The sequence below is a fragment of the Ammospiza nelsoni genome, chromosome 24 (genome assembly GCF_027579445.1).
Source record: "Ammospiza nelsoni isolate bAmmNel1 chromosome 24, bAmmNel1.pri, whole genome shotgun sequence".
NCBI classification, from domain to species: Eukaryota; Metazoa; Chordata; class Aves; order Passeriformes; family Passerellidae; genus Ammospiza; species Ammospiza nelsoni.
The window spans coordinates 6,572,287-6,595,867 of record NC_080656.1 but is presented as its reverse complement, the minus strand read 5'-3'; the positions used below and the strand labels follow the sequence as shown (position 1 = coordinate 6,595,867).

Genomic DNA, 23,581 nt, shown 5'->3' with positions numbered 1-23,581 from the left:
GGATGGGATGGCATTGATGGGATGGGATGGGATGGGATGGCATTGATGGGATGGGATGGGATGGGATGGGATGGGATGGATGGGATGGGATGGGATGGGATGGCATTGATGGGATGGGATGGGATGGGATGGCATTGATGGGATGGGATGGGATGGGATGGGATGGGATGGGATGGGATGGGATGGGATGGGATGGCATTGATGGGATGGGATGGGATGGGATGGGATTGATGGGATGGGATGGGATGGGATGGGATGGGATGGGATGGCATTGATGGGATGGGATGGGATGGGATGGATGGGATGGGATGGGATGGGATGGGATGGGATGGGATGGGATGGGATGGATGGGATGGGATGGGATGAGGTGGGATGGGATGGGATGGGATGGGATGGGATGGGATGGGATGGGATGGGATGGGATGGGATGGGATGGGATGGCATTGATGGGATGGGATGGGATGGGATTGATGGGATGGGATGGGATGGGATGGGATGGGATGACATTGATGGGATGGGATGGGATGGGATGGGATGGGATGGGATGGGATGGGATGGGATGGATGGGATGGGATGAGGTGGGATGGGATGGGATGGGATGGGATGGGATGGGATGGGATGGGATGGGATGGGATGGGATGGGGTGGGATGGGATGGGATGGGATGGGATTGGTGGGATTGATGGGATGGGATGGGATTGATCAAATGGGATGGGATGGGGTGAGGTGAGGGGGAATGGGGAGAGATGAAATGGAACAGGATGGGACGGGATGCGGTGGTACCGGGACCCGCACTCCCGGCCCTACCTGCTCCCGGCGCGTCTCCGGTTGCCGCGGGAACGGGGGCGGGATGGGGCGGGATGGCGCTGGCTCCGCCCCGGGATCGAGATCGGGATCGGGGGGCCGGGATCGGGGTGGGGATGGGATCGGAGCCAGCTCGGGGATGCCCCTGCCCAGCCCCGCACCGCCCCCGGGAACGGGACCCTGTGTGTCCCCCCAGCCCCGCAAAGCCTCCCCCAAAGAGCGGAATTCTCACTCAAAACTGAACATTGCATCTTTAATGGCCCATCAACACCCGCTGGGCACACACGGCGGCCGCGGGCAGATTTTAATGTTCAGTGCAAAACCGAGTCCTTCAGGAAAATCTGTATTGCAGAACATGAAGCTTCCACAATTCCCCATGGAAAACCTGGGAAAAGTCACCGGAATGGGAGTGTGGAACTGTCTGTAGGATGAGCATGGAAATTGTCTGTAGGATGAGCATGGAAATTGTCTCCAGGATGTGTCACTTTGATTTTTTAAGTTTCTCTAAGCCTTCTGATGTTTACATTCTTGTGGCAGATTTTCTCACACACTTTCTGTAAATAACTCATTGTTTTGCATTCTTTTATTGAAGAAGAGAAATTGGATGGGCTGTTGGTTTGTCCAGTGTCATTGGAGAGGTGGCACAGTCACTGTCACTTTTAGAAAACTGTAAATGCTGGAGTCAGAAAATAAACTTCCCTTTTCTTCACCTTGAGAGCAGCTGTGTGTGCTGATGTTGTTTTGTGTCCTATAGTGACAAAGATGAGCATGGAATTGTCTCCAGATGAACATGGAATTGTCTTAGGATGGCCATAGAATTGTCCTGCACTTCCAGGAACAGCCCAAGGGTGGTGTGGAAGCCGCAGCTCCTCAGGAAATGGCAGATAAAGAACCATTCCAGGGGCTCGGGCACTCATTAAAACACGTAGAAAAAATGTGAATATTGGTCCTCAAACACTCCCACCTTGGCAAACACAGCCTGGAGCAGCTTTATTTTTCACCATGAGCAGGAACTCCTTCGTGCTTTTCCCACCCAGCTGAGTCGTAAAATGAAAAGTTGTGTGTGTTTATGAAAGGAACCAACCCTGCAAAGTTGTTTGTGGTTATAAAAGGAACCATCCCTGCAAAGTTCTGTGTGTTAATAATAAAATCTCCATCTCTAAACGCTGTGAGCATCTGGGGCTGCCCCAGAATCTGCTCTGCAGCTCTGACTGAGGAGCAGAACGTGCCAGCCTTGCTTTAGTGCCTGCAGAAGGGGTATGGGGAGCCCTGGTGCCAGTGCTGCCCAGTTTGGACCATTGCTACGCTGAATTATTGACACTATTTCCAATCCACAAACAGAGGTGGAGCTGACAGCCCCACACAGTGTGTGCTCGGTGTCACACGGTGTGTGCTCGGTGTCAACCAGGGCTGACAGCACAAAATGAGGGAAACGTGGAGGCAAAGTCCAAAGTCTTCTCTGAGGCTGCCCAGGGTTCATTCCCAGTTCCCCAGGCAGCTGCTGGACTCAGAGAACTGCCCTAAAAATAGGCACTGATCTGCAGCTAAACTGCCAATTTTCCCTTGTTTCACTTCCAGCCCGAGCCAGGAGCTCACTCCTCACTTGTTTGCACAGAGGATGTACCTCTGAGCAGCCCAGCAGTGACAGAAATCCTTCTGTACCCTCCTAATTCTGCATTTCTGGCTGCCAGGCACCAGGCGTGGCTGTTCAGCACTGATTTGAGGGCAGGGGGATGCACCAGGGCCTGGCTGTACCTCCAGGGGCTGCAGATCCTGCTGAAGGTCTCCTCTCCTCACAGCACCAGCCACGAGTCGCTCTGCAGGCTCAGAGCTTTAACACTGACACAAAACCCTCGCCAGAACCTCCCTTTAGTGCTGAATCCTCAAAGGCAGCGCCAGAACCTCCCTTTAGTGCTGAATTCCTGAATTCAGGAGGAGCAGGACAAGGCCATGGGATGAGCTCCTTTCCCTGCTGGAAGACAAGGCCATGAGGTGAGCTCCTCTCACTGCTGGAGGAGCAGGACAAGGCCATGGGCTGAGCTCCTTCTCCTGCTGGAGGAGGAGGATGAGGCCACGGGGTGAGCTCCTTTTTTTGATGGAAGACAAGGCCATGAGGTGAGCTCCTTTTCCTGCTGAAGGAGGAGTCCATGGGGTGAGCTCCTTTTCCTACTGGAGGACAAGGCCATAAGGTGAGCTCCTTTCCCTGCTGGACAATGAGGCCATGGTTTGAGCTCCTTTCCCTGCTGGACAATGAGGCCATGGTTTGAGCTCCTTTCCCTGCTGGAGGATGAGTCCACGGTTTGAGCTCCTTTCCCTGCTGGAGGATGAGGCCACGGTTTGAGCTCCTTTCCCTGCTGGAGGAGCAGGACGAGGCCCTGGTTTCTCTCAGACCAAGGTCCCGTTTTTGCTGTCGTACTTGAGCCTGGCCCTGGGGAAGTTGAGGGTGGCGTACTCGGTGGGCTGGTGCTGCTGCAGGCTCCTCACCTGGGCGGCTGAGCGCTGCTGGGACCTGCACAACACCTGGATGTCGGCGTAGTGGATGCTCTCCTCCTGCTGGACTCCCCTCCTGCTCACCGTGGCATACACGGGCACGTCTGGGACATCCTCATACGTGGGCACTGCTGATGGGACAGCCTGGGCACAAAAGGATAAAACCAGGTAAGTTTTCCCCAAATTGATCTGAGACTTACAAAGAATAATTTCAGCATACCAAATATTAAAAAAATTTGGCTTATCTCCTGTCGTGGTTTGATGCTGGTGCGATGCCAGAAAAAAAATTCTGTCCAAAAATGTATTTATTTAAAAAGAATCCTGCTTTCAACTTTCGGCACTCAATATCTTCTGTTTTAAATTGGTATTTAGATATGGTTGATTTACATTGGGTTTCATGTTTGCATGGTATTTAACCCGAGCTACAGCCTGTTATGGACTTGAACTTCGGTTTAAGCTGAAAGCAAGAGTCCCAGACTGTAGGAAAAAATTCTGTCCAAAAAACTCACTTCTTTTTTAAATTAGGACACCTCCTTCATAAGGAAAAGAGATTTCTCCTTGGAAATGAACAGGAGAAATCCATCACACCTGATATAGCCCAGCTACCCCAAACAGCATCAAATCAGCAGGATGGCTTTTGAGGCAGTGTTGGAAAAAGAAAAAGGTTTCATAAAAGGCAAAATAACAAAGCTCTTACAGAGAAAAACAAAGCCAGGGGTGAGAGGTTCTTGCTCCTGCTAAAACACCCCACAAAAGGGATTATTTCCTTTGTTCTCTTCCTTTTCTGGTGAATTACCTAGGCTAGATCTCTTGGTCTCTAATTGGGCAGCCCCAGGTTGAGGTGAAGTCCCAAAGATCCTGTGAGGTGTCTCTGTACCAATTTGGGTACAACTGGGTACAATTTGAACCTTTTGGCCTCTGTCCTCAGCCCCAGGTGTGAGGTGAACTCCCAAAGGTCCTGTGAGGTGTCTTTGTACTGAATTTGGGAGAGAAACTTCTGGGCTTTTTGCCTTTTTAAGCAGACAAAGAATAATTTGGTCACTCCATCAACAGGGGGCACATTCCTACAGGCAGGGGACAAAAAATGCAGGAAAAGCCATGGGCAGTGTGCCCAGGTTAGAGAATGCAGAGCAGGAGAGGATTCTTGGCTCTGCCCCGTGTCCCCCCAGCCCAGGGCAGCTCTGTCTCCTCAACCCACCCTTAGGAAAACCCTCTGGAAATTCATTTACCTTGCTGCCAGGCTGCTGCTGCTGCGCCTCCTGCCTCACATTAGCTCCTGCAAAAGAAACACCAGTTTAGGGGTCAGCTTGGACCGGTTTGTTGCTCCACCTTGGGGAGCAGCAGTGCTGGGTGGGCTCTCCCCTGGGCACAAATCAGATTTCCATCTCCTCTGACTCCCTCAGCCCTGAGGCTGCCCAAGGAGAAAGCCTGGGCTTGTTTCTTTGGGGAAAATGGGGTTTCCCAGCATGGCAGAGTTCTTGGCAGAAGGCACAGACCCAGCACAGAGAGTTCCTTGTCAGGCTCTCAGAGGAGTCAGAGCCACTTTTAACTTTGTCATTTCCTCTGCTGCCTGGCAAACATGTTCTGCCCAGCACGGTCCAAAGGCCACAGGACACAGCTTGAGGAATGCCCCTGATTGTGGCAGGGCTGTCAGACAGATGTTTGCAGCTCCTGCAGGAGGGGTTTGCAGCCCCTGCCCTGCTGGAGAGCTCCTGGGTGTGTTTTGAGGAGGGATTTGGTTGTTCTAAAGGCACTGCTTGTCACAGATGTATTTTCTGAAAAATCCTTTCCTTAAGATTTTTCCTCCTGAGAAGCTGAGAGGCCTCAGGAACAAAATGTAAACATTGATTATCTGCTGCTGTGGAATGCAGCAAGTAGATCTGTAATTAGTCTTATGCAGTTATTTCTAATTAATGGCCAATCACAGTCAGCTGGCTCGGACTCTCTGTCCGAGACACAAACCTTTGTTATCATTCTTTCTTTTTCTAATCTTAGCCAGCCTTCTGATGAAATCCTTTCTTCCATTCTTTTAGTATAGTTTTAATACAATATATATCATAAAATAATAAATCAGCCTTCTGAACCATGGAGTCAGATCCTCATCTCTTCCCTCACCCTCAGACCCTGTGAACACGGTCACAGCTGCTGAAGTCCCTTCCCTCCCCACATCCCGTGGCACATCACCCTCCTTGCTTTGAGACTGAAGGAAATTCTGCCTCAAACTCCTCCTGAGGAAGGTTAAGTGCAAAATGAGTGTGGAAAGGAATGTCCCCTCCCCAGGGGCTCTGTCACTGCACACATTGTCACACGTCCTTACCTTGCTTTGCTTTCTTCCTTTTGAAAGGTGAAGGGCACTTCCTGAAATCAGAGAGGCAGAGAGACACATCAGCCCTGCAAATCCCAAACCTCTGCCCCCCAAAGCAGCCCAGACCCCACCTGGGGTACCAGGGAGTGGGGCAGACCCCAGGAGAGCCAGCCAGGAGCCCCAGTGACCCTTCAGGGGAGATGTCCAAAGGGAAGGTGTCCAAAGGGAAGATGTCCAAAAGGGAAGGTGTCCAAAGGGAAGGTGTCCAAAGGGGATGGGATGTGTTTCCTCCTGCTGGGGCACACCCACACCCCCTCAGCCACCCCAGATCTCCCTCCTGCCCCAGCAGCATCCCCAGTAATGGGAGCTCCTCTCCCTGGAGCTTTGCATTTCTGCATTTTCCTCCATTCCTGATCTCAGCTCCGAGGCACGGGCTGCAGGGCACCATCCCAGCTGGCACCAACCCCTCCTTTTGGGGTCACCAACCTCTCCTTTTGGGGACACCAACCCCTTATTTTGGATCACCAGCCCCTCCTTTTGGGGTCACCAGCCCCTCCTTTTGGGGTCAGCTGCCCTGCCAGTGCCTGGATGGGGCTCCAGGGAAGGAATGCAGGCACAGAGCAGCGCCCCAGGCAGGACTGCGCCTGTGCCAGCTCTGCCAGGCAGCACAGCCATGCCCTGGCACTGCAGAGGGAAAACAAACCCCCCTGGGAATGCAGGCAGGAATGGGCAGGAATGATTAACCAGGACTGGGCAGGCACGGGCAGCTTTGGCAGGGCAGGGTGGCCGAGGCTCCAGCGCTGCCACAGAGGCACCTCCAGCCCTTCACAGCCAAAATCCGGGGGGTTCTCCCCGAAATTTGGGTTTAACTCACAGCAGCCCCTTTGTGGGGCTCTCCCAGCCTCCTCCTCCTCCTCCCCTGCCTGCAGCGTCCCCTCCTTGCCCAGTTTGTGTGGCAGAGCACTTCCCTTGCTGCCAGCACCCAGCTGTGAGGATTCCACCAAACCAGCACCTTTTGAGACACTTCCCTTCCTTCCAGCACCCAGGCAAGGAGCATTTCACCAAACCAGCACCTTTTGGGGCATTTCCCTTCCTGCCAGCACCCAGGTGTGAGGGTTTCACCAGAGCAGCACCTTTTGGGGCATTTCCCTTCCCTTTTTGGGGCAGTTCCCTTCCTGCCAACGCCCAGGCAAGGAGGATTTCACCAAACCAGCTCCTTTTGGGTCGCTGCCCTCCCAGGGGCTGGGCTGCCATTCCAGGCTGTTCCCTCAGTGCAGGAACACTGCAGGCAGCGTGTGGGCTGCAGCTATTCCTGTCGGCAGGATAATCACAGCCAGGCATCTCCCCAGGAATGGGGACACGTGTGGCAGGGGAAATGGCAGCGGGGAAACCTCTGCCCTGCTCTCCAAAGCTGCTGGAGCTCCTGGCCCGAGGGGATTCTCCATGGCAGCACCCACAGCCCCGCTCCTGCCCTGTCCCTGTGCCAAGGCCAGGCTGATCCCTGCCCCACACAATCCTGGCGCCTGGATTTGGGCAGCCTGTGCCACCTTAGTGCCACTTTAAAGGTCAGAAGAGTCCAGACCCGAGGGCACAATTCCTTCACCAATGACTCCCCAGACAGAATCAATTTGCTGCGATCAATTTTCTCTCCAGACCTCAGACTGTGCCCCAGGCATGCCCTGATCAAGCCCTGATGCCCCGGGTGCCTCATTTGAAATGAAAAATGGGAATTTTGGTGGGTGACCACCTTTCCACCTCCCACCTCCAACTCCTGTTCCGAAATCCCAAACTCCTCAAGGCTCAGGGCTTGGAACAACCTCGGTGTCCTCAGCTCCCGAGCCTTCCTCCACTAGGTGATGCTGTGCCTCTTGGAATTATTAAAACCTGGATGAATTTCTTGCACTTTCATCTGAAATTCATGGCTCTTCCCCTGGCAGAGCTGAAGTTATTCCCACTTGGCAGGGAGTGCCGTCCTGTCTCTGTGAGCAGGAGGTGCGGGGCACAGCAGGAGCCAGGGGGATTCAAGTGCCACCTTCCCTCCCTCCCTGCCAGCCACAGCGTCTCAGAAACGTGCCCAGGATTTCCCGAGCAGGAATACAAAGCACTGGGATGCTTTGGGAGGTGGTGGAATCACCAGCTCGGGATGTGTTTAACAAAGCCTGCACATGGCACTTGGTGCTATAGCTGAGGTGTCAGGGCACAGGTTGGACTCAATGATCTTAGAGGTCTCTTCCAACCTCATCATTCTGGGATTCTGTGAAATAAAACCCGGACAGACGCGGGCAGGGAGAGGGGCTGGGATGGGTGAGGGCAGGACGGGGCGGCTGAACCCCCCTTGTCCCAGGGACCCCTCAAGGGGACCCCTTATGAGGACCGTGATTTGAGGAGAGTGATTTGAGCACAGCGATTTGGGATTTCCCAGCTCCTTCCCAGCCCCGAGCTGCCGCTCCCGTCCGGGCTCAGATGTGACAAACCCCCCTTGTCCCCTTGTCCCCGTGCCCCGGGCACTTGCACAGCGCTGCTGCCGTGCCCACCTGTCCGTGCCAGGCAGGTGCAGGGCTCGGAGCCCGGGGCAGCCCAAAGAGCCCTGGGCAGCACAGCACAGGGGCACAGAGCTCTGGGCACCCCAGCATAGGGGCACAGAGCTCTGGGCAGCACAGCACAGGGGCACAGAGCCCTGGGCACCCCAGCATAGGGGCACAGAGCTCTGGGCAGCACAGCACAGGGGCACAGAGCCCTGGGCAGCACAGCACAGGGGCACAGAGCCCTGGGCAGCACAGCACAGGGGCACAGAGCTCTGGGCAGCACAGCACAGGGGCACAGAGCTCTGGGCAGCACAGCACAGGGGCACAGAGCTCTGGGCACCCCAGCACAGGGGCACAGAGCTCTGCCCAGCCCTGCCCAGCCCAGCACAAGGGTGCAAAGCTCCCGAATCCTGCCCGTGCCCGGTTCCCGGTGCCCGGTGCCGGTTCCCGGTGCCCAGTTTCGGTGCCCGGTTCCCGGTGCCCAGTTTCGGTGCCCGGTTCCCGGTTCCCAGTGCCAGTACCCGGTTCCCGGTGCCAGTTCCCGGTGCCCAGTGTCGTTGCCCGGTTCCCGGTTCCCAGTGCCAGTGCCCGGTGCCGGTTCCCGTTGCCCTGTTCCCGATGCCCGGCGCCGGTTCCCGATGCCCGGTACCGGTAACCGGTTCCCGGTTCCCTGTGCCCGGTTCCCAGCGCCGGTGCCCGGTGTCGGTTCCCGATGCCCGGTGTCGGTGCCCATTCCCGATTCCCGATTCCCGGTGCCCGGTGCCCCCTGTGCCCGGTGCCCGGTGCCAGTTCCCGGTGTCGGTGCCGGTGCCCGGTGCCGGTTCCCGATTCTCGGTGCCCGCCCCGCACTCACCAGCGCCGGCCGCAGCCGCACAGGTTGCCCATGGCGCTCCCCGCTCCCCGAGCGCTCCCCGGGCAGGCTGAGCTCGTATTTCCTGGTTCCTGCTCGGGCCCGGCTCCCAGGGAGTGTCCCCAGTGTCGGGTTTCGGAGCTGGCCCCGTGTGCCATCTACCGGAGCGCCGGCGGGACGGGAGCGCTGCCGTGTGTCCGGGCTGGGCCGCCCCACCCGGCTCTGTCCCTGCCCAGGGTGAGCCACGGACCCAGCCGAGCCCTCAACTGCCCCTTTGTTCCATTTATTAAGTTTATTCCAGTTTATTCCAGTTTATGAAGTTTATTCCAGTCCACATCTGGTTTACCATCCAGCTTGCCCCGGCTCCGAGCCTTGGGAAGCGCCATTCTCCCAGGATTATCAGGATTGTGGAAAATGCATGTATTTTATGATTGGCTTTTTGCAAATATCCAAAGGAATATTGTATGTGTTGTGTTAGAAAGCGATGCTGTATTAATTCTCTTAGGTGCTGTGTTAAATATAGTTTTAGGTTATAAAAATTGTTAAAATAGAAATTATGTTATGTAGGATACTTTTTTAAAGAAAGGACTGGCAGCGAGATAGCAGCCACAGGACACCTGAATCTTTCAGAGGAAAAGAATTTATTTTTCTCTTATCAGAAGAAATGAACTTCTTCCCACCTCGAAGGCACTGTCAGGATCTAGAGGCAGAAGCTGACACTGCCCAGCCAGAATCCTGTGTTTGAATGGAATTTATGCATCATGGATGAGCTGCATGAATATCCAACAGGCTGTTGCTTTTAAGGGTTAATCCTCTGTTAATGTGGGGCCTTTTTCGGGCTCGTGCTGCCAAAAGCCACCCTCCAATCCACTGTCACTTTTAGAAAACTATAAATGTTGGAGTCAGAGAATAAACTTCCTTTTTTCTTCACCTTGAGAGCAGCAGTGTGCTGCTCGTGTTGTGTCCTACAGTGACACACAGCAAAGCCTGCAGCTGCCCAGGAGGGGCAGAAGGAGAAGGATTCTGCTTTGGAAGGGTCACAGCTGGCTCTGGGCGAGCAGCCTTGCTCTGACACTGCTCGGGCTGGAGAAACACCGCGGAATTCAGGGCCGGGTGTGTGCAGACGGTGGGACTCGGCGTTCTGCAGAGCCCAGGTGTCCCCAGGAGCCCGTCCCTGCCTGGGAAGTGCAGACTCTGTGTCTGTGCCTTGCCACAGACGCTGTTGTTTTAATGAGCCAGCGTCTGTTGTTATTCCCGGCATAACTCGGCCTTTGTTGCTTTGTGGGGAAGGAGCAAAGAGAAGCGGCTGGGAGCCCGTTCCCACCAGCCGCTGCCACAAACACTGCGGCTGCCGCTTCGAGCTCCACCAGAGAAACAGAAAAGCATCACAAACACTGGCGGGGCCGGCAGCTCTTGGCTGCCACCCCACATTCCGTGTCTGCAGTGTCTGCGGGGACAGCCCGGGGCACTGCCAGCCCTGTGCTGCACGGTGACGGGGCTGTGACACCCTGTCCTGTACGGTGACACCGGGCACTGCCAGCCCTGTGCTGCACGGTGACACTGCTGTGAGACCGGGCATTGCCAGCCCTGTCCTGCACAGTGACACTGCTGTGAGACCGGGCACTGCCAGCCGTGTCCTGCATGGTGACGGGGCTGTGACACCCTGTGACACCGGGCATTGCCAGCCCTGTCCTGCACAGTGACACCGCTGTGAGACCGGGCATTGCCAGCCCTGTCCTGCACAGTGACACCAGGCACTCCAGCCCTGTCCTGCACGGTGACACTGCTGTGAGACCCTGTCCTGTACAGTGACACTGCTGTGACACCGGGCACTGCCAGCCCTGTCCTGTACAGTGACACTGCTGTGACACCGGGCACTGCCAGCCCTGTCCTGCCCAGTGACACCGGGCACTGCCAGCCCTGTCCTGCACGGTGACACTGCTGTGACACTGGCACAAGCGCCCTGAGGTGATTTTTTATTTTGACACTTTATCTGCTTTTACCTCAGGGCTCAGGACAGGAGGTCGGGCACTGTTGGCACCTGCTCTGCACTCAGTGCCCTCTCTGTGCCCCCTGAGCCTGGCAGGGCTGCTCCTCATCTGACTGATCCCAGGGCTGGCAGCGCCCTGGGGAGCAGAAGGGAGCTGAAAATAGCTGGGCAGCGCCCTGCTCTTGGCCTGGCAGGGGACAAAAATCAGCCTGATATCCGTGCTGCAGTCCCAGGGGATGTGCTGGGGGCCTGAGGGGGCATTGCTGTCCCTGGCATTGCTGCCCCTGGGCATTCCTACCCTGGGCATTGCTGTCCCTGGCATTGCTGCCCCTGGGCATTCTTGCCCCTGGCATTCCTGCCCCAGAGTGGGGTGGGCACAGCCACTGGGAGAGGGGGAATTCACATCCCCCAGGATTTTGGAGCCTCCCCTCCTCTCTGTTGGGAGAGCTGCACTCAGGCATGCCAGGCACCCCCAAATTTAGGCGCTGACACAGCATTCTGTGTGCCTGGCTGGCCCTGATGACACAAGGGTGGCAAGTGTCACCTGCTGAGCCCCGGGGCAGCAGCTGCCAGCAGCTCACACACGATCCCTGTCCCCATCACGGGGACATTGCTCACAGTGGCTGCCAAAGGGGCCATTGCAGCCCCTCCCTGCCTCCCCAGCCAGGCATTTGGGGGCTGAGCAGAGCCTCTCCCTTGGGTGTTTTGGGTTCAGCACCCCCAAAAGGGCTGGGTGGGCAGGATGCCCCATAAGCAAAGGGCTGAGCTGGCACAGGCTGTGCTGGGCATTAATTTGTGCCCCGTTAATTGGGCTGACTCCAGCTGCAGCTCTGGAGGTGCTCAGGGACCTTCCAAGGGCTCATCACTCCTCCTCACCTTTGTGTCCTGGAGGTCACCTCACTCTGGGCTCGGGTGAGGCACAGGGGCGGCCACAGCCCCTCCATGTCCCCACTGGTGCCACTTCCAGAGGTGGGTGCCACTGCCCATCCGTCCTGCTGCACAGGAGCAACACAATCCAAGGCAAACAAGAGAAGAGCAGAGGCAGATTTATTCCTCTCTCCTCCTGGTTGCTGCAGGCACTTTGACAGACCAACACCCGCCTTGCACAGGCAGGAATCTCAGAATCCAGGCACTGGGATCCCCTTTTGTCCCTCCCCAGTGCCCTTCTGGGCTGGAGCTCAGTCCATTGAGTCACAGCCTCACAGCTAAGGGCAGGAGTGACCCTGGGTGAGGGCAGAGCTCCCTGCACGCTCACCTGACCTAGAAAACAACTTGCATTACACTCACACTCACACTCACACTCACACTCACACTCACACTTCAGCCCCACTTATTTCCAGTTCCAAGTCCCTTTTGTTGCCAGCCATCAGTGTGGCTGCCAAGCACCGATGGTGACAAACAGGGCTCTGGCACTGCACATTCCCCATCCCTATCCCCCCACCTTCCCAAATCTGCAGCCTTTAGGACTTGTCCTTCTCCTTTCCCTCCTCGGCCCGTTCCTCCTTCCCCAGGGGCTGCTCCTGCCGGGTTATCTCCACCTCGTTGACCCTGGCCTTCACCTCCCTGCCCGTGCGGGGAGCCACGATGCTCAGGATGCCATCATGGGACAGGCTGGCCCTGACCAGCAGCGGGTCCACGTCCAGGGGCAGGATGTAGGTCCTGGTGAACTCCCTGGCGACGAAGCCGTGGCGGTCGGCCCTCTGCGGGTGCTGCCCCGCCACCTCCAGCAGGTTGTCCACGGTGCGGACGCTCAGCTCGTCGGGCAGGAACTGGCAGACGTCCAGGAACACCTGGAACTTGTGCTGGTTCAGGCACACCTCCGAGGTGCCCCTCTCCAGCTGCTTGTTGATGCGGGGCCGGATGTAGTAGCCGTGGTACAGGGCAGGGGCTAAAATCTCCGAAGGGGAAACACCTGCAGAGGAGAGCCCGTGGGGAGTGTGGGGCTGGAGCAGCGGGCAGGAGCAGAGTGGGACCTGGGGGACACCTTGGCTTCGTCCCATCCCCAAGCAGGGGTGGAGTCTGCTGCAGTTCCCACCTTTGTGCCCCTAAAACCCACCCAGAGCCGCGTCCCTGCCAGCTGCTGCGTGCCATGCGCTGCCCAGGTTGGGGCTGGCATCCAGCTTCTCATGTTGGGTGCACTGGGAGGGCCCGCTGGGTGCTCTGGGAGCTCAGCAGAGCAGAGCCCACGGCCAGGGATGGGCATGGAAAGTGCTGATGGTGAAGGACTAAAGGCCTTTTGTGTGCCATTGTCCACAGGGCTTTCCTTGGAGCTTTTTGCCTTTTCACGCTGTTGTGCCGGTGCTGAATGGTTCTGCTGCTGCCCACATTCCTTCCCCCTGGCCAGCACTGCCCAGCTTTGTGCTGAACGCCCCAGCTCAGCTTTTCTCCACATCCCCCTGGCTGGAAAATCTTTCCCCCCCCTCCCCTGGGCGCTTTAGCTCCATGTTTTCACAGCATGTGCACGAATGCCAGAGCATGGCTGGCATCAGGGAGGGAGGGACGGGCAGCACCGGGCATGGATGGGGAAGTGGACATGAAGAGACAGACCCTGGCTATTCCCTGGTCATTCCCTGTTTTTTCCCTGGCTATTCCCTGTTTTTTTTCCCTGTTTTTTCCCTGGCTATTCCCTGTTTTTTTTCCCTGTTTTTTCCCTGGCTATTCCCTCACTATTCCCTGGTTTTTCCCTGGATATTTTCTATCTATTCCCTAAATATTCCCTGCTTTTCCCCTGTTTTTCCCTGGCTATTCCCTCACTATTCCTTGGCTATTCCCTGTTTTTTCCCTGGTCCTTCCCTGGCTATTTCCTGGCTATCCCCAGGTTATTGCCTGGTTGTTCCCTGGCCATTCTCTGGATATTCCCTGGATATTCCCTGGATATTCCCTGGTTATTCCCTGGTTATTCCCTATTTTTTCCCCGTTTTTCCCTGGCTATTCCCTGGTTTTTCCCTGTTTTTTTTCCCTGGCTATTCCCTGTTTTTTCCCTGGCTGTTCCCCCCTGATCTGATCCAGATTCCTCCTCTCAAAATTCCTCAGCTCCAGCTTCCCCCTCTGGAGCTCGAGCTGCCCAGAGGGAATCCCCCAGCCCTGCAGCAGCAGAGGGGAGAAAGGTGCAAAGAGAGGGGAGGATCCCACTCCCTTCCTTACCTTCTCCAAAGTTCTGGTCATAGATCTTGCTGGGGTTGGCAAATTCATACTCAGAGCTCATGGGGTAGGCGTGGGGCACGGAGCGGGTGGCCATGGCGTGTCCAGCACAGATACCTTCCTTTTTCCTTCCTTTTTCCTTCCTTTTTCCTTCCTTTTTCCTTCCTTTTTCCTTCCTTTTTCCTTCCTTTTTCCTTCCTTTTTCCTTCCTTTTTCCTTCCTTTTTCCTTCCTTTTTCCTTCCTCCTTTCCTTCCTTCTTTCCTTCCTTCTTCCCTTCTTTCCTTTTTTCCTTCCTGCCTCCCCAGCCCTCGCTGCCTCTCTGAGCGAGGGCTGCAGGCTGCAAGGCTCCAGCTGGGTGGATTCCAAAGGGAGGAGGGAGTGAGTGAGTGAGTGAGTGAGTGAGTGATAAAAAAGATGGACCAAAATAGCCCCACACAGGCCCCAGGACGCCGGGCCAGGGCAGCTTCTTGCTGCATTCCTGCAGGGAGGGCAGGGGACACCTTGGGGACCCTCTGAGGGTCCCTCCTGGAGCAGGGGGTGGGTGGGCAGCCCAGATTCAGGGGCAGGACAGACCCCAGGTGCTGCTGCTCCAAAGCAAGGGCTCGTTGGGGCAGCTCAGGGTGTCCCTGAACTGGAATTGGTGGCCCTGTGGGTGGCTGAGACACACGGAGTGGTTTGTAAGGTGCTGTTTTCCAAAAGATTCCATCAGATCCAAAAGGAATCTGCTTATCTCTGGCAGCCACATGGTTGGACAGCACTCATAGGAGAATGATGGGCTTTGCTAGTACCAGCCACAGCTGCAGAGCAGGAGGAATGAGCTCTTCATCTTCTGGAGGTCCTCCTGGCTCCTCAGGGATGAGGCTTTGAGGGAGTGGGGAGCCACAAAGTGTGGAAGTAAACGTGGGCTAAAGGCAGCGATTCTTTCCAAAAGATGGATGAGATTGTTCAGCTCATGTGATGAAGCCACTGCCCACACCCAGTGCCCACTGTGAGCTTGGGGCTCAAACCCCTCCTGTTCCCTACATGAGGAGCCTGATTGTCCCAGGAGCTGAGCTCAAATCTCCTGCTCATTTGGCAGGGAAGGGCTGCAGGAGTGCAGCAGGGTCCCACTGCTGTCCCCTCCCCATCCTGAGCCTTGCTGGCTGCCCAGGCTCTTCCCTTGGCCAGGCTTTGGCACAATGCCACGGAGAAATGCTGGTGCCAGCCCCCACCAGCTAAGCCAGGCTCTGAACCTGCCTAAGTCCAGCTTTACTGGGCAGGGCTGGTGGGCTGCTGGTGCTGAGCTCTGCACAGCCCGAAACCAGAGATTGCCTTCAGCCCTGCAGTGTGGGAGAGCAGGTGCAGTGCTGCTGATGTAATGGGGACTTGGAGAGGGTATTTATGGCCCAGGCTGCTGCACAGAGCAAATCCTGCTCCTATTCTTGCAAGCAAGCCGAGGGGAAGAGGCTCAGAGCCTTTGGCAAAGGGCTGGCAGAGCTGGCAGCACTTCTGAGCCAGAAATTGTGTTTAAATTGTGAGCTCTCACAGGCAGAGAAGCTCTTGCCCTTCAACAGAAGCTAGGCTGAACCCATTCCTGAGATATGGGTTCATGGGTGAGGCGGGAATTAAAGCAAATGTGTGAATTGTTGGGGGGAGAGCTGCAGGAAAGCAGGTGAGTGCAGGGGCAGGGGTGTTCTGCAGCACCCTGGAGGCCTTGGCCATGCCCAGGTTCTCTCTGAGGTCACAGCCTGGGGCTCTTCCCTCCAGAAAAATGTGAGAAAAAGATCAAGCAAAAGACCAGAGGTGTTGGTGGAGAGATCCCTCCTTTATTCACACCACACCCTGCAACAGCCGCTACAACCAACCCCAACACCCCGTAACAAGGGGAGGGGTTGGATGCCAACCCCCCCAAAACAAAACACAACCCTAAAAATAAAACAAATCCTATCACAAATTCCTACTCGGCCTCTCTCCGAGATCTATGGCCTGAAAAACCATTGTTACAAAATTTAACTACAGGAATGCCTCACTCTCACCCAGCAGAGCCCTCCTGGCACCTTCCCTCGCCCTGACTTTGGGGCTCCCTTTGCTGCTGGGCCAGGCTGAGCCCTGCTGGGGGATGCTGAGCTCCTGGGAACAAACAAGGGCCCCTTGTGCTGCTCCTGCCATCCAAAGATAGGAGCTGCATTGATCCCGCTGGCATCCCGGGCAGCTGGACCAGGGGCCAAGCCTGCCCAGCGCTGTGGGTAAACAGCACGTGGGCAGCAGGGCGGGCACGGCCACTCCAGCTCCTTGCCGCCCCATTGGGCTCCTCTTCCTCCCGTCCCCTGCCCCCTCCTCCTCCTCCTCAGCAGCGCGCTCAAATCCCTCAGACAGCGGCTGGGCACCGCCGAAGGGCCCAGCCCAGGAGTGGGACAATAAAATCCCTGACACCACTGTTCAAGAGGCCTCGGGGGGGTGGAAGGCCAGGCCAGCTGCACGCCTATAAAGCTGTCCCCGCTCCCAGCACGGCAGCACAGTTGTTTGCCAGGCTCCTCCAGCGCTCTCCAATGGATATCACCATCCACAACCCCCTGATCCGCAGACCTTTCTTCTCCTGGTTGGCACCCAGCCGCATCTTTGACCAGATTTTCGGGGAGCACCTGCCCGAGTCGGAGCTGCTCCCCGTTTCCCCCAGCTTCAGCCCCTTCCTGATGAGATCCCCCATCCTTCGGATGCCCAGTTGGCTAGAGACAGGACTCTCCGAGGTAATCTTTGCTTCTTGGGGCTCCTTTTGGGCTCTGCCAGGGGCCCAGGAGAGCTGGGAGCGTGGAGGATGCTCCTAGGTGGGGTTTATTAGGAAAAAGGCTGGGGGGAAAGGTGCTGCCTCTGCACTGTTTGGGATGGAGCAAGTGTGGCCATAGTGATGGGGACAGAGCTCAGCAGGCATGGCAGGTCACCCTAGGAGCAGGCAGAGGAAAGGAGGAAACCAAATTTCCCTAATTTCTCTAATTTCCCTAATTTCCCCAATGTCTCTAATTTCCCTAATTTCTCTAATTTCCCCCATTTCCCAGTCTGCTGCACCAAACTTTCGATCCCACTCCCACCTGAGAAGGGAAGGGCACAGGGGCAGTGGGGTCCTTATGCCAAGCACTGCTGAGGGAAAAGGGGCCTTTTTCAAACAACCACTGCCCAGAAAAACAGAATTTTAACAAGATCCAGGACCCAGAGGATCATGGAGCAGACGCCTCCTCCCTCCAAGGGCTGAGCCAAGAGGCTTTTGCCTGTCCTGCAAGTCAACTCTGTTATTCACAAGGAGATTGAGGAGCTATTCCAAGCAGAAGGAGTGAAAGTATTATTTTAATCCTTGCATAATGCCCCTCTTGATTTAGTGCCCTGGGTCTGGCTGCCCAGTGGAGCAGCCATAATAAAGAGTTCAGCTTTAAATCCAGAGTCAGTTTTAACCAATTCAGGTGGAGAATCTCAGGTGCTGCAGGGATGGGCATTAGCACAAGGCCAGCAAGGGACAGAGCACTCACATCAGGTCCCAAAATAAAGGTCAGAGTGTGTGTAGAGACCAGCCTGAGTCTTGGCCTGCTGCATTGCTTTTTAAGCTGAAACCCTGAGCTGCTCTTTTCTGAAGTAATTTCCTTGCTTTAGCTCTTTTCTGAAGTCACCTTCTTGTTTTGCTCTTTTCTGAAATCACCTCCTGCTTTCACTCTTTTCTGAAATCACCTCCTGCTTTTTGTAGATGCGACTGGATAAGGACAAATTCTATGTGAACCTGGATGTGAAGCATTTCTCCCCTGAGGAGCTGAAGGTGAAGGTGCTCGGGGACATGATTGAGATCCACGGCAAGCACGAGGAGCGCCAGGTACCCCCAGCTTTAATCCACCCTGAGAGAACCCCCTCACCCCTGGGGACTGCAAAACAACCCCCTGCTCATCTCAAACATTTGTCATTATTTTAAATCAAGATGCTCCAAGCAATCCCCTCCAAGCTGATCCCAGACAGGGCAGCAAGAGGGTGGAGGTTTATTGCTGATGTTGCATGAGATGTGAACTGAACTGGAAAATCATCTGTGAAATGGGCATTTTTGGGCTTCCCCTCTTTCTGGGGAGAGGCCAGGAATGCAGGGAGGTGTCCAGTGAGCTAAAAAGTAACTCGCAATCTAAAATCGTTAATTATCAAAAATTAACTAACAATCTAAAATTACCTAACAATCTAAAAATTAACTAACAAGCTAAAAATTAAGTAACAAGCCACATAAAAAAATCAGAGCATTGCCCTCTCCTAGGCCCAGCTATCAGTTTCTAACCCTTAAAAGTTGTGTTCTGCTGTCATCCATCCCTCTCCCTGCTGCCTCTGGAGGCCTGTGTGAGCACTGGGCAGGCAGAAACGCAAAGCCATGCCCAGAGCTGGGTGTGACAGCGTTTTCCTGTCCCCAAAGCGGCTGTGTCCCTGGAATCGTCACCCCTAGGAGCACAGCGTGTCACCAGCACATGCAGCACTGGGGGCCTGTAATCCTGACACCATTTCTGGAATCTGTTTTGGCTAAGATAACCAAGGAGTGGGATCAGGCTCTGAGGGTGTCTGGGGCTGGGATGGAACCAGGGGAATGGCACAGGGTGGGCACAAAGCCTTCCCCTGTAAACTCTGGGTACCTGTATAGTGACTAAGGAGGGGAAAATGGTGAGGACTCCATCTTATCAGAAGGCTAATAAATTACATTATTATACTATATTATATTACACTATATTACTATAATAGTAATAATATAATAATTACTACTATATTATAGCAATTACATATAATTACACAATATAATATAATATAATATAATATAATATAATATAATATAATATAATATAATATAATATAATATCTATACATTATATATTATATATTGTCGCTATAGGAGACGAAAGAACACAAGCTCGCTACTGCTCTCAAGGTGAAGGAAAAAAAGGGAAGTTTATTTTCTGACTCCAACATTTATAGTTTTACAAGAGTGACAGCGGATTGGAGGGTGACAGTGCCACCTCTCCAGTGACACTGGTCAAGCCAACAGTTTATCGACTCTCTCCTCCTCCATAAAGGAATGCAAAACAATGAGTTATTTACAGAAAGCGTGTGAGAAAGTTCACTACAAGAATGTCAACATCAGAAGGCTTAGAAAATCTTAACAAAACAGGGTGACAATATATTATATAATAATATAATATATAATATAGTATATTATATTACACTATATTATATTACTATATTACATTGCACTATATTAATGGCTCAGCAATTCTTTTCCTCTATATCGAAATTTGCTTTCCTTCCTATATCAAGGCTTGCTTGCATTTCTATATCAAGGCTTGCTTGCATTTCTATATCAAGGCTTGCTTTCCTTTCTATATCAAGGCTTGCTTTCCTTTCTATATCAAGACTCGCTTCCATCTCTACATCCAAACTCGCTTCCAGCCCTATTCCTCCTTCAGATTCTCCATCCAAATACCTTCCTGCCAGGTCCCACCCGTGCGTGACTCTTGTCCAAACTCCCATCCCTCCCGCACAGGACGAGCACGGGTTCATCGCGCGGGAGTTCAGCAGGAAGTACCGCATCCCGGACGACGTGGACCCCCTGACCATCACGTCCTCGCTGTCCCTGGACGGGGTGCTGACCGTGAGTGCACCCCGCCGGCAGAGCGACGTCCCCGAGCGCAGCATCCCCATCACCCGCGAGGACAAGCCCGCCATCGCGGGCGCCCAGAGGAAGTGAGGCCTGCTCTGCCGCTGTCCCCAAAGCCACCCCTGCAGGGACGTCCCGGAGCGCTGCCCTCCGCCACGTGCCGGCTGTGCTGAACGGCTGCTGCTGTTATTTATGCTGAGTAAGTTTACTAACGAATAAAACCATGGAGAAGCAGCTTGCATTGGTTTGTTTCGGGGTTTGGGTGGAGAAAGGTGGATAAAGGGTGCGGGGTGACATCGTTTTTTTGGGTGGCAGGCTGTGGTGGTGTTTGAGGGTGCCAAGACGAGGGAAGAGATGAGGATCTTGACTCCATGTTTCAGAAGGCTGATTTATTCATTTATTCTTTAGTATATTATATTAAAAGAAAAAAAAACAACTAAAAATATATATACTAAATATACTAAATAAATATATATACTAAATATACTAAATAAATAGAAATGTATATACTAAATATACTATATAAATATATAGTATATTTAGTGTATATATATTATATATACACTATACAAATATATATTTATTATATTTCTTATATATTTATATATTATAGATTTAGTATATATTTATCTATATAGTATACTAATACACTAGATAAATATATATAAATATATATTAAAACATGTATTTTTATATATATTAAATATATATCTATATATACTATATAGATATATTAAAACTATACTAAAAGAATAAAAGAAAGGGTTTCATCAGAAGACTTGAAAGGAATAGAAAGGAATGATAATAAAGGTTTGTGGCTCGGGCTCTCTGTCTGAGCCAGCTGACTGTGATTGGCCATTAATTAGAAACAACCACATGAGACCAATCACAGATGCACCTGTTGCATTCCACAGTAGAAGATAATCATTGTTTATATTTGGTTTCTGAGGAGAAGAAACCTAGCAAAAGGATTTTTCAGAAAATATGTCCGTGCCCAGGACAGATTATCTGGTTCTCAGAAGCACTTTGCTCATCACCCTTGTGCTCTCTCTCCCTTCAATGCTGCCAGAGGATTTCAGAGTGTTTCACAAGCAACAGGAGAGTTTCTCCCGTGCAGATTAAACTGGTAAAACAGCTCCACGCCAACTGAAACCCATTTGAAGTGTGGGGGTTTGATAACAGCTGTATCTCAAATCTCTCCAATGATTCATGCAATGGAGAAACATCCAGGGGCTGCAGCCAGCTCAGAGCAGCTCCAGGTGAAAACTGCAGGGCTGCAGTAAACACACATCTACCCAAAGAGAGGGAAAACATCTTTTTCTGATGATGCAAATCACCTCCCTTTGAAACTCTGCTGATAGTGCCCTTCAAACACTGAGCAGGATCTGATGTCTACAGCAATAATCTGATTTATGCTAGCATTGCTCAGTGATACAAACCACTACTAAAGCCCTTTTCAGGCATCTTCATCTGCCCAGCACCTCTCTTCAAAGGGGTAGAAAGGGATGTGTGGATGGCTGGAAGTGAATTTCTAAAATCCATCTTCAAAAAGGACAGATCTGTCGCACACATCACCAGACTCAGTCATGGCCTGGCCTATTTTCTGTGTTCCTTCCACCTGCTGAGACAAAAGTTCTGTCAGCAGGGATCACAGCTCCCCTCAGCTGAGCAGGGAGGACATCCTGTAGGTGAGAAAAAGAAAATGAGCGCTCTGTGATGCAGGGTCACTGTCAAACACCCCAAATCCCCCCTCATTTCCAAGGTCTGCCGTTTCCCATTAGCTGGTTTTAATTAGCTCTCAGCTCAGGTGTTAATTGGGCTTGTCTGGCCAGGCACAACCTCTGCACGCAAGAACAAACCCCAGACACACACAGAGGTTACAAACAGCCCAGATGAAAAAGCAGGAACAACATTTCCCACATGGCTTTCATGTGTGGCAGCTCTTGGTGCTGGAAGGAAATCCCAGCACCTCTGGTTCCTGGGGGCTTCTTCTGCTTTTTCTGCTTCCTTCTGGGTCCTTCTCCACCTGCAGCCCCAGAGTGCAGCAGCACTGGGCAGTGGGCTGCACAAAAGAGGTTCCAGCTGGAAATCAAGGAGGGTTTTGTTCAAATCCTAAAAGAATCAAAATTGAAAGGAAGCAAATGTAAAACAGTAAGAATTTAGAGAAAGTGCAATTGAGGGAAATGGGTTTTACAGCACAGGGGTTTTGTCAAATCAGGCTCAAATCAGCACCAGAAATGAGAATTTTGAGTGAAAGCTCTCTGGGGATAAACTGGATGAGGTCAGCCAGACAAGAATACTTGAAATGCAGAACCACTCCCTGAGTGACCTGAAATTCCTGTTCTGGGGTGGCACAGGAGCACAGCCCAGCATGGGGAGAGGGACACAAAACACCTCTGTCATCTCCAGGCACAAACATCATCCAGGAGCTCCTCACATCCCGCAGAGTGTCCCAGTTCTGCACAAGTGAAATTCCCTCTCTGATGTTTCCCTGTAATCTGGAGCAGGCTCCAGATTACCAAAGCAGCGAGGGTGCTGAAAAGGAAAACTCACATTTAGCATGGCTAAATACAAGTTTAGAGGGGTTTTTTATAATTACTGGAACGGGAACATTGGGTGGTAACTATTTTCTCAGTACCCAACACCGCTCCAGGCCACTGCACATCATTTAAAATATTTAAAATGATTCTCTCAAGGCCACAGGGAGCCAGCACAGAGCTCACAAATTGTGGCAGTGGGTCTGTGCAGGAGGGCTGGGCCCATTTCAAACCTCCCTCTGTCATTATCTGTGTGAAACACTGTCCCTGCCCTGTGGGGCAGCTGTGGGCACACAAATGGAGCAGGTGACACCCAAGCCTGGCTGTTGCAGATATTCTAGACCATCATTTCCTTCCTTCTCAAAGGCACCATGCACATATGTGAGGCAGGGTAATTAATTTACCTTGTGTCACCCTGTTGAGGAATTAGGGACCTTCTTATTACACCTGGATTATGTCTGCAATTATCTGACACCTGATGATGCTTCCAGCACCTTTCCATGGCTCCTTTTCACTTTTTCTGTCTCTGCTTCTCCCCTTTGGGAACTGAAGCAGCACAAAGATTGTCAGAGAATAAAAATTACAGGTACAGGTAGAAGTCAGTTCCAAGGAGGCTTTGAACTGATCTTTACCTGTACCTGTAATTTTTGGTACAAAATTTGATTATAGGGCTGGAACTCCTCTGTTATGAGGAAAGGCTGAGAGAATTGGGATTGTTGAGCCTGGAAAGGAGAAGATTTCAGGGTGAATTTATTGTGGCCTTGCAGTACCTGATGGGAGCCCCCTGGAAAGGTGGAGAGAGGCTATTCCCAAAGGGCTGGAGTGACAGAGCAAGGGGGAATGCTCCAACCCGACAGAGAGCAGGGTTAGATTGGATATTAACAAGAAATTTTACGCTGTGAGGGTGGCGAGGCTCGGGCACAGGCTGCCCAGAGAAATGCTGGAAGCGTTTGAGGACGGGGCTAAGAAGCGTCCCAGTATAAACTCAGCTTTAATACCCCTCGGAGCCCGAACCATTCTGTGACCCTGCGAGTCTGCGATTCAGATTCAGATATTCAGATTCATCCCGTTTTCCGGTGTTTTGAACAACTCCCATTTCCTGTTGCTCGGCGGCGGGCGGGGAGCGCTCCCCGCTCGATGCCCGGGGCCGCTCCCGGTGCCGCTCCCTTACGGGGACTGTGCGCGCTCGGGGCAGCGGCGGCGGCTGCCGGGGATGCCCGCGGGGCCGGAACGGCTCCGGCAGCGCCCCCGGAGCGGCCGCACGTCATGAGCGAGCGCCGGTGCCTGCGGGGCTGCGAGCG

The 23,581-nt window shown here is 53.3% G+C and overlaps 3 protein-coding genes across 3 annotated transcripts; 1 reads left to right on the top strand and 2 right to left on the bottom strand.

Moving 5' to 3' along the window:
* Window positions 1-1,042: 1,042 nt before the first annotated feature.
* On the bottom strand, window positions 1,043-9,024 carry C24H11orf52 (chromosome 24 C11orf52 homolog). Its single transcript, XM_059488376.1, has 4 exons — window positions 8,977-9,024; window positions 5,611-5,651; window positions 4,523-4,569; window positions 1,043-3,437 (listed from the first exon to the last, which is right to left on the bottom strand). The coding sequence occupies exons 1-4, from the start codon at window positions 9,006-9,008 to the stop codon at window positions 3,189-3,191; spliced, it is 369 nt and encodes a 122-aa protein (XP_059344359.1). The 5' UTR covers window positions 9,009-9,024; the 3' UTR covers window positions 1,043-3,188.
* A 2,969-nt stretch (window positions 9,025-11,993) lies between these two features.
* Window positions 11,994-14,442, bottom strand: HSPB2 (heat shock protein family B (small) member 2). The gene is made up of 3 exons (XM_059488273.1): window positions 14,349-14,442; window positions 14,108-14,271; window positions 11,994-12,875 (listed from the first exon to the last, which is right to left on the bottom strand). Exons 2-3 carry the CDS (start codon window positions 14,199-14,201, stop codon window positions 12,424-12,426), a joined length of 546 nt encoding a protein of 181 aa, XP_059344256.1. The 5' UTR covers window positions 14,202-14,271; window positions 14,349-14,442; the 3' UTR covers window positions 11,994-12,423.
* Window positions 14,443-16,480: 2,038 nt separating this feature from the next.
* On the top strand, window positions 16,481-19,959 carry CRYAB (crystallin alpha B). The gene is made up of 3 exons (XM_059488274.1): window positions 16,481-16,831; window positions 17,815-17,937; window positions 19,630-19,959. Exons 1-3 carry the CDS (start codon window positions 16,634-16,636, stop codon window positions 19,831-19,833), a joined length of 525 nt encoding a protein of 174 aa, XP_059344257.1. The 5' UTR covers window positions 16,481-16,633; the 3' UTR covers window positions 19,834-19,959.
* Window positions 19,960-23,581: the final 3,622 nt, after the last annotated feature.

Coding starts and splice junctions, on each gene's coding strand:
- C24H11orf52 (XM_059488376.1), bottom strand. CDS start 9,008: ATGGGCAACCTGTGCGGCTGCGGCCGGCGCTG. Junction 4,570..5,610: donor AAGGAAGAAAGCAAAGCAAG/GTAAGGACGTGT, acceptor TTTCTTTTGCAG/GAGCTAATGTGAGGCAGGAG. Junction 3,438..4,522: donor AGCAGCAGCCTGGCAGCAAG/GTAAATGAATTT, acceptor TTTTGTGCCCAG/GCTGTCCCATCAGCAGTGCC.
- HSPB2 (XM_059488273.1), bottom strand. CDS start 14,201: ATGGCCACCCGCTCCGTGCCCCACGCCTACCCCATGAGCTCTGAGTAT. Junction 12,876..14,107: donor TGACCAGAACTTTGGAGAAG/GTAAGGAAGGGA, acceptor TCTCCTCTGCAG/GTGTTTCCCCTTCGGAGATT.
- CRYAB (XM_059488274.1), top strand. CDS start 16,634: ATGGATATCACCATCCACAACCCCCTGATCCGCAGACCTTTCTTCTCC. Junction 16,832..17,814: donor TAGAGACAGGACTCTCCGAG/GTAATCTTTGCT, acceptor TGCTTTTTGTAG/ATGCGACTGGATAAGGACAA. Junction 17,938..19,629: donor GCAAGCACGAGGAGCGCCAG/GTACCCCCAGCT, acceptor CCTCCCGCACAG/GACGAGCACGGGTTCATCGC.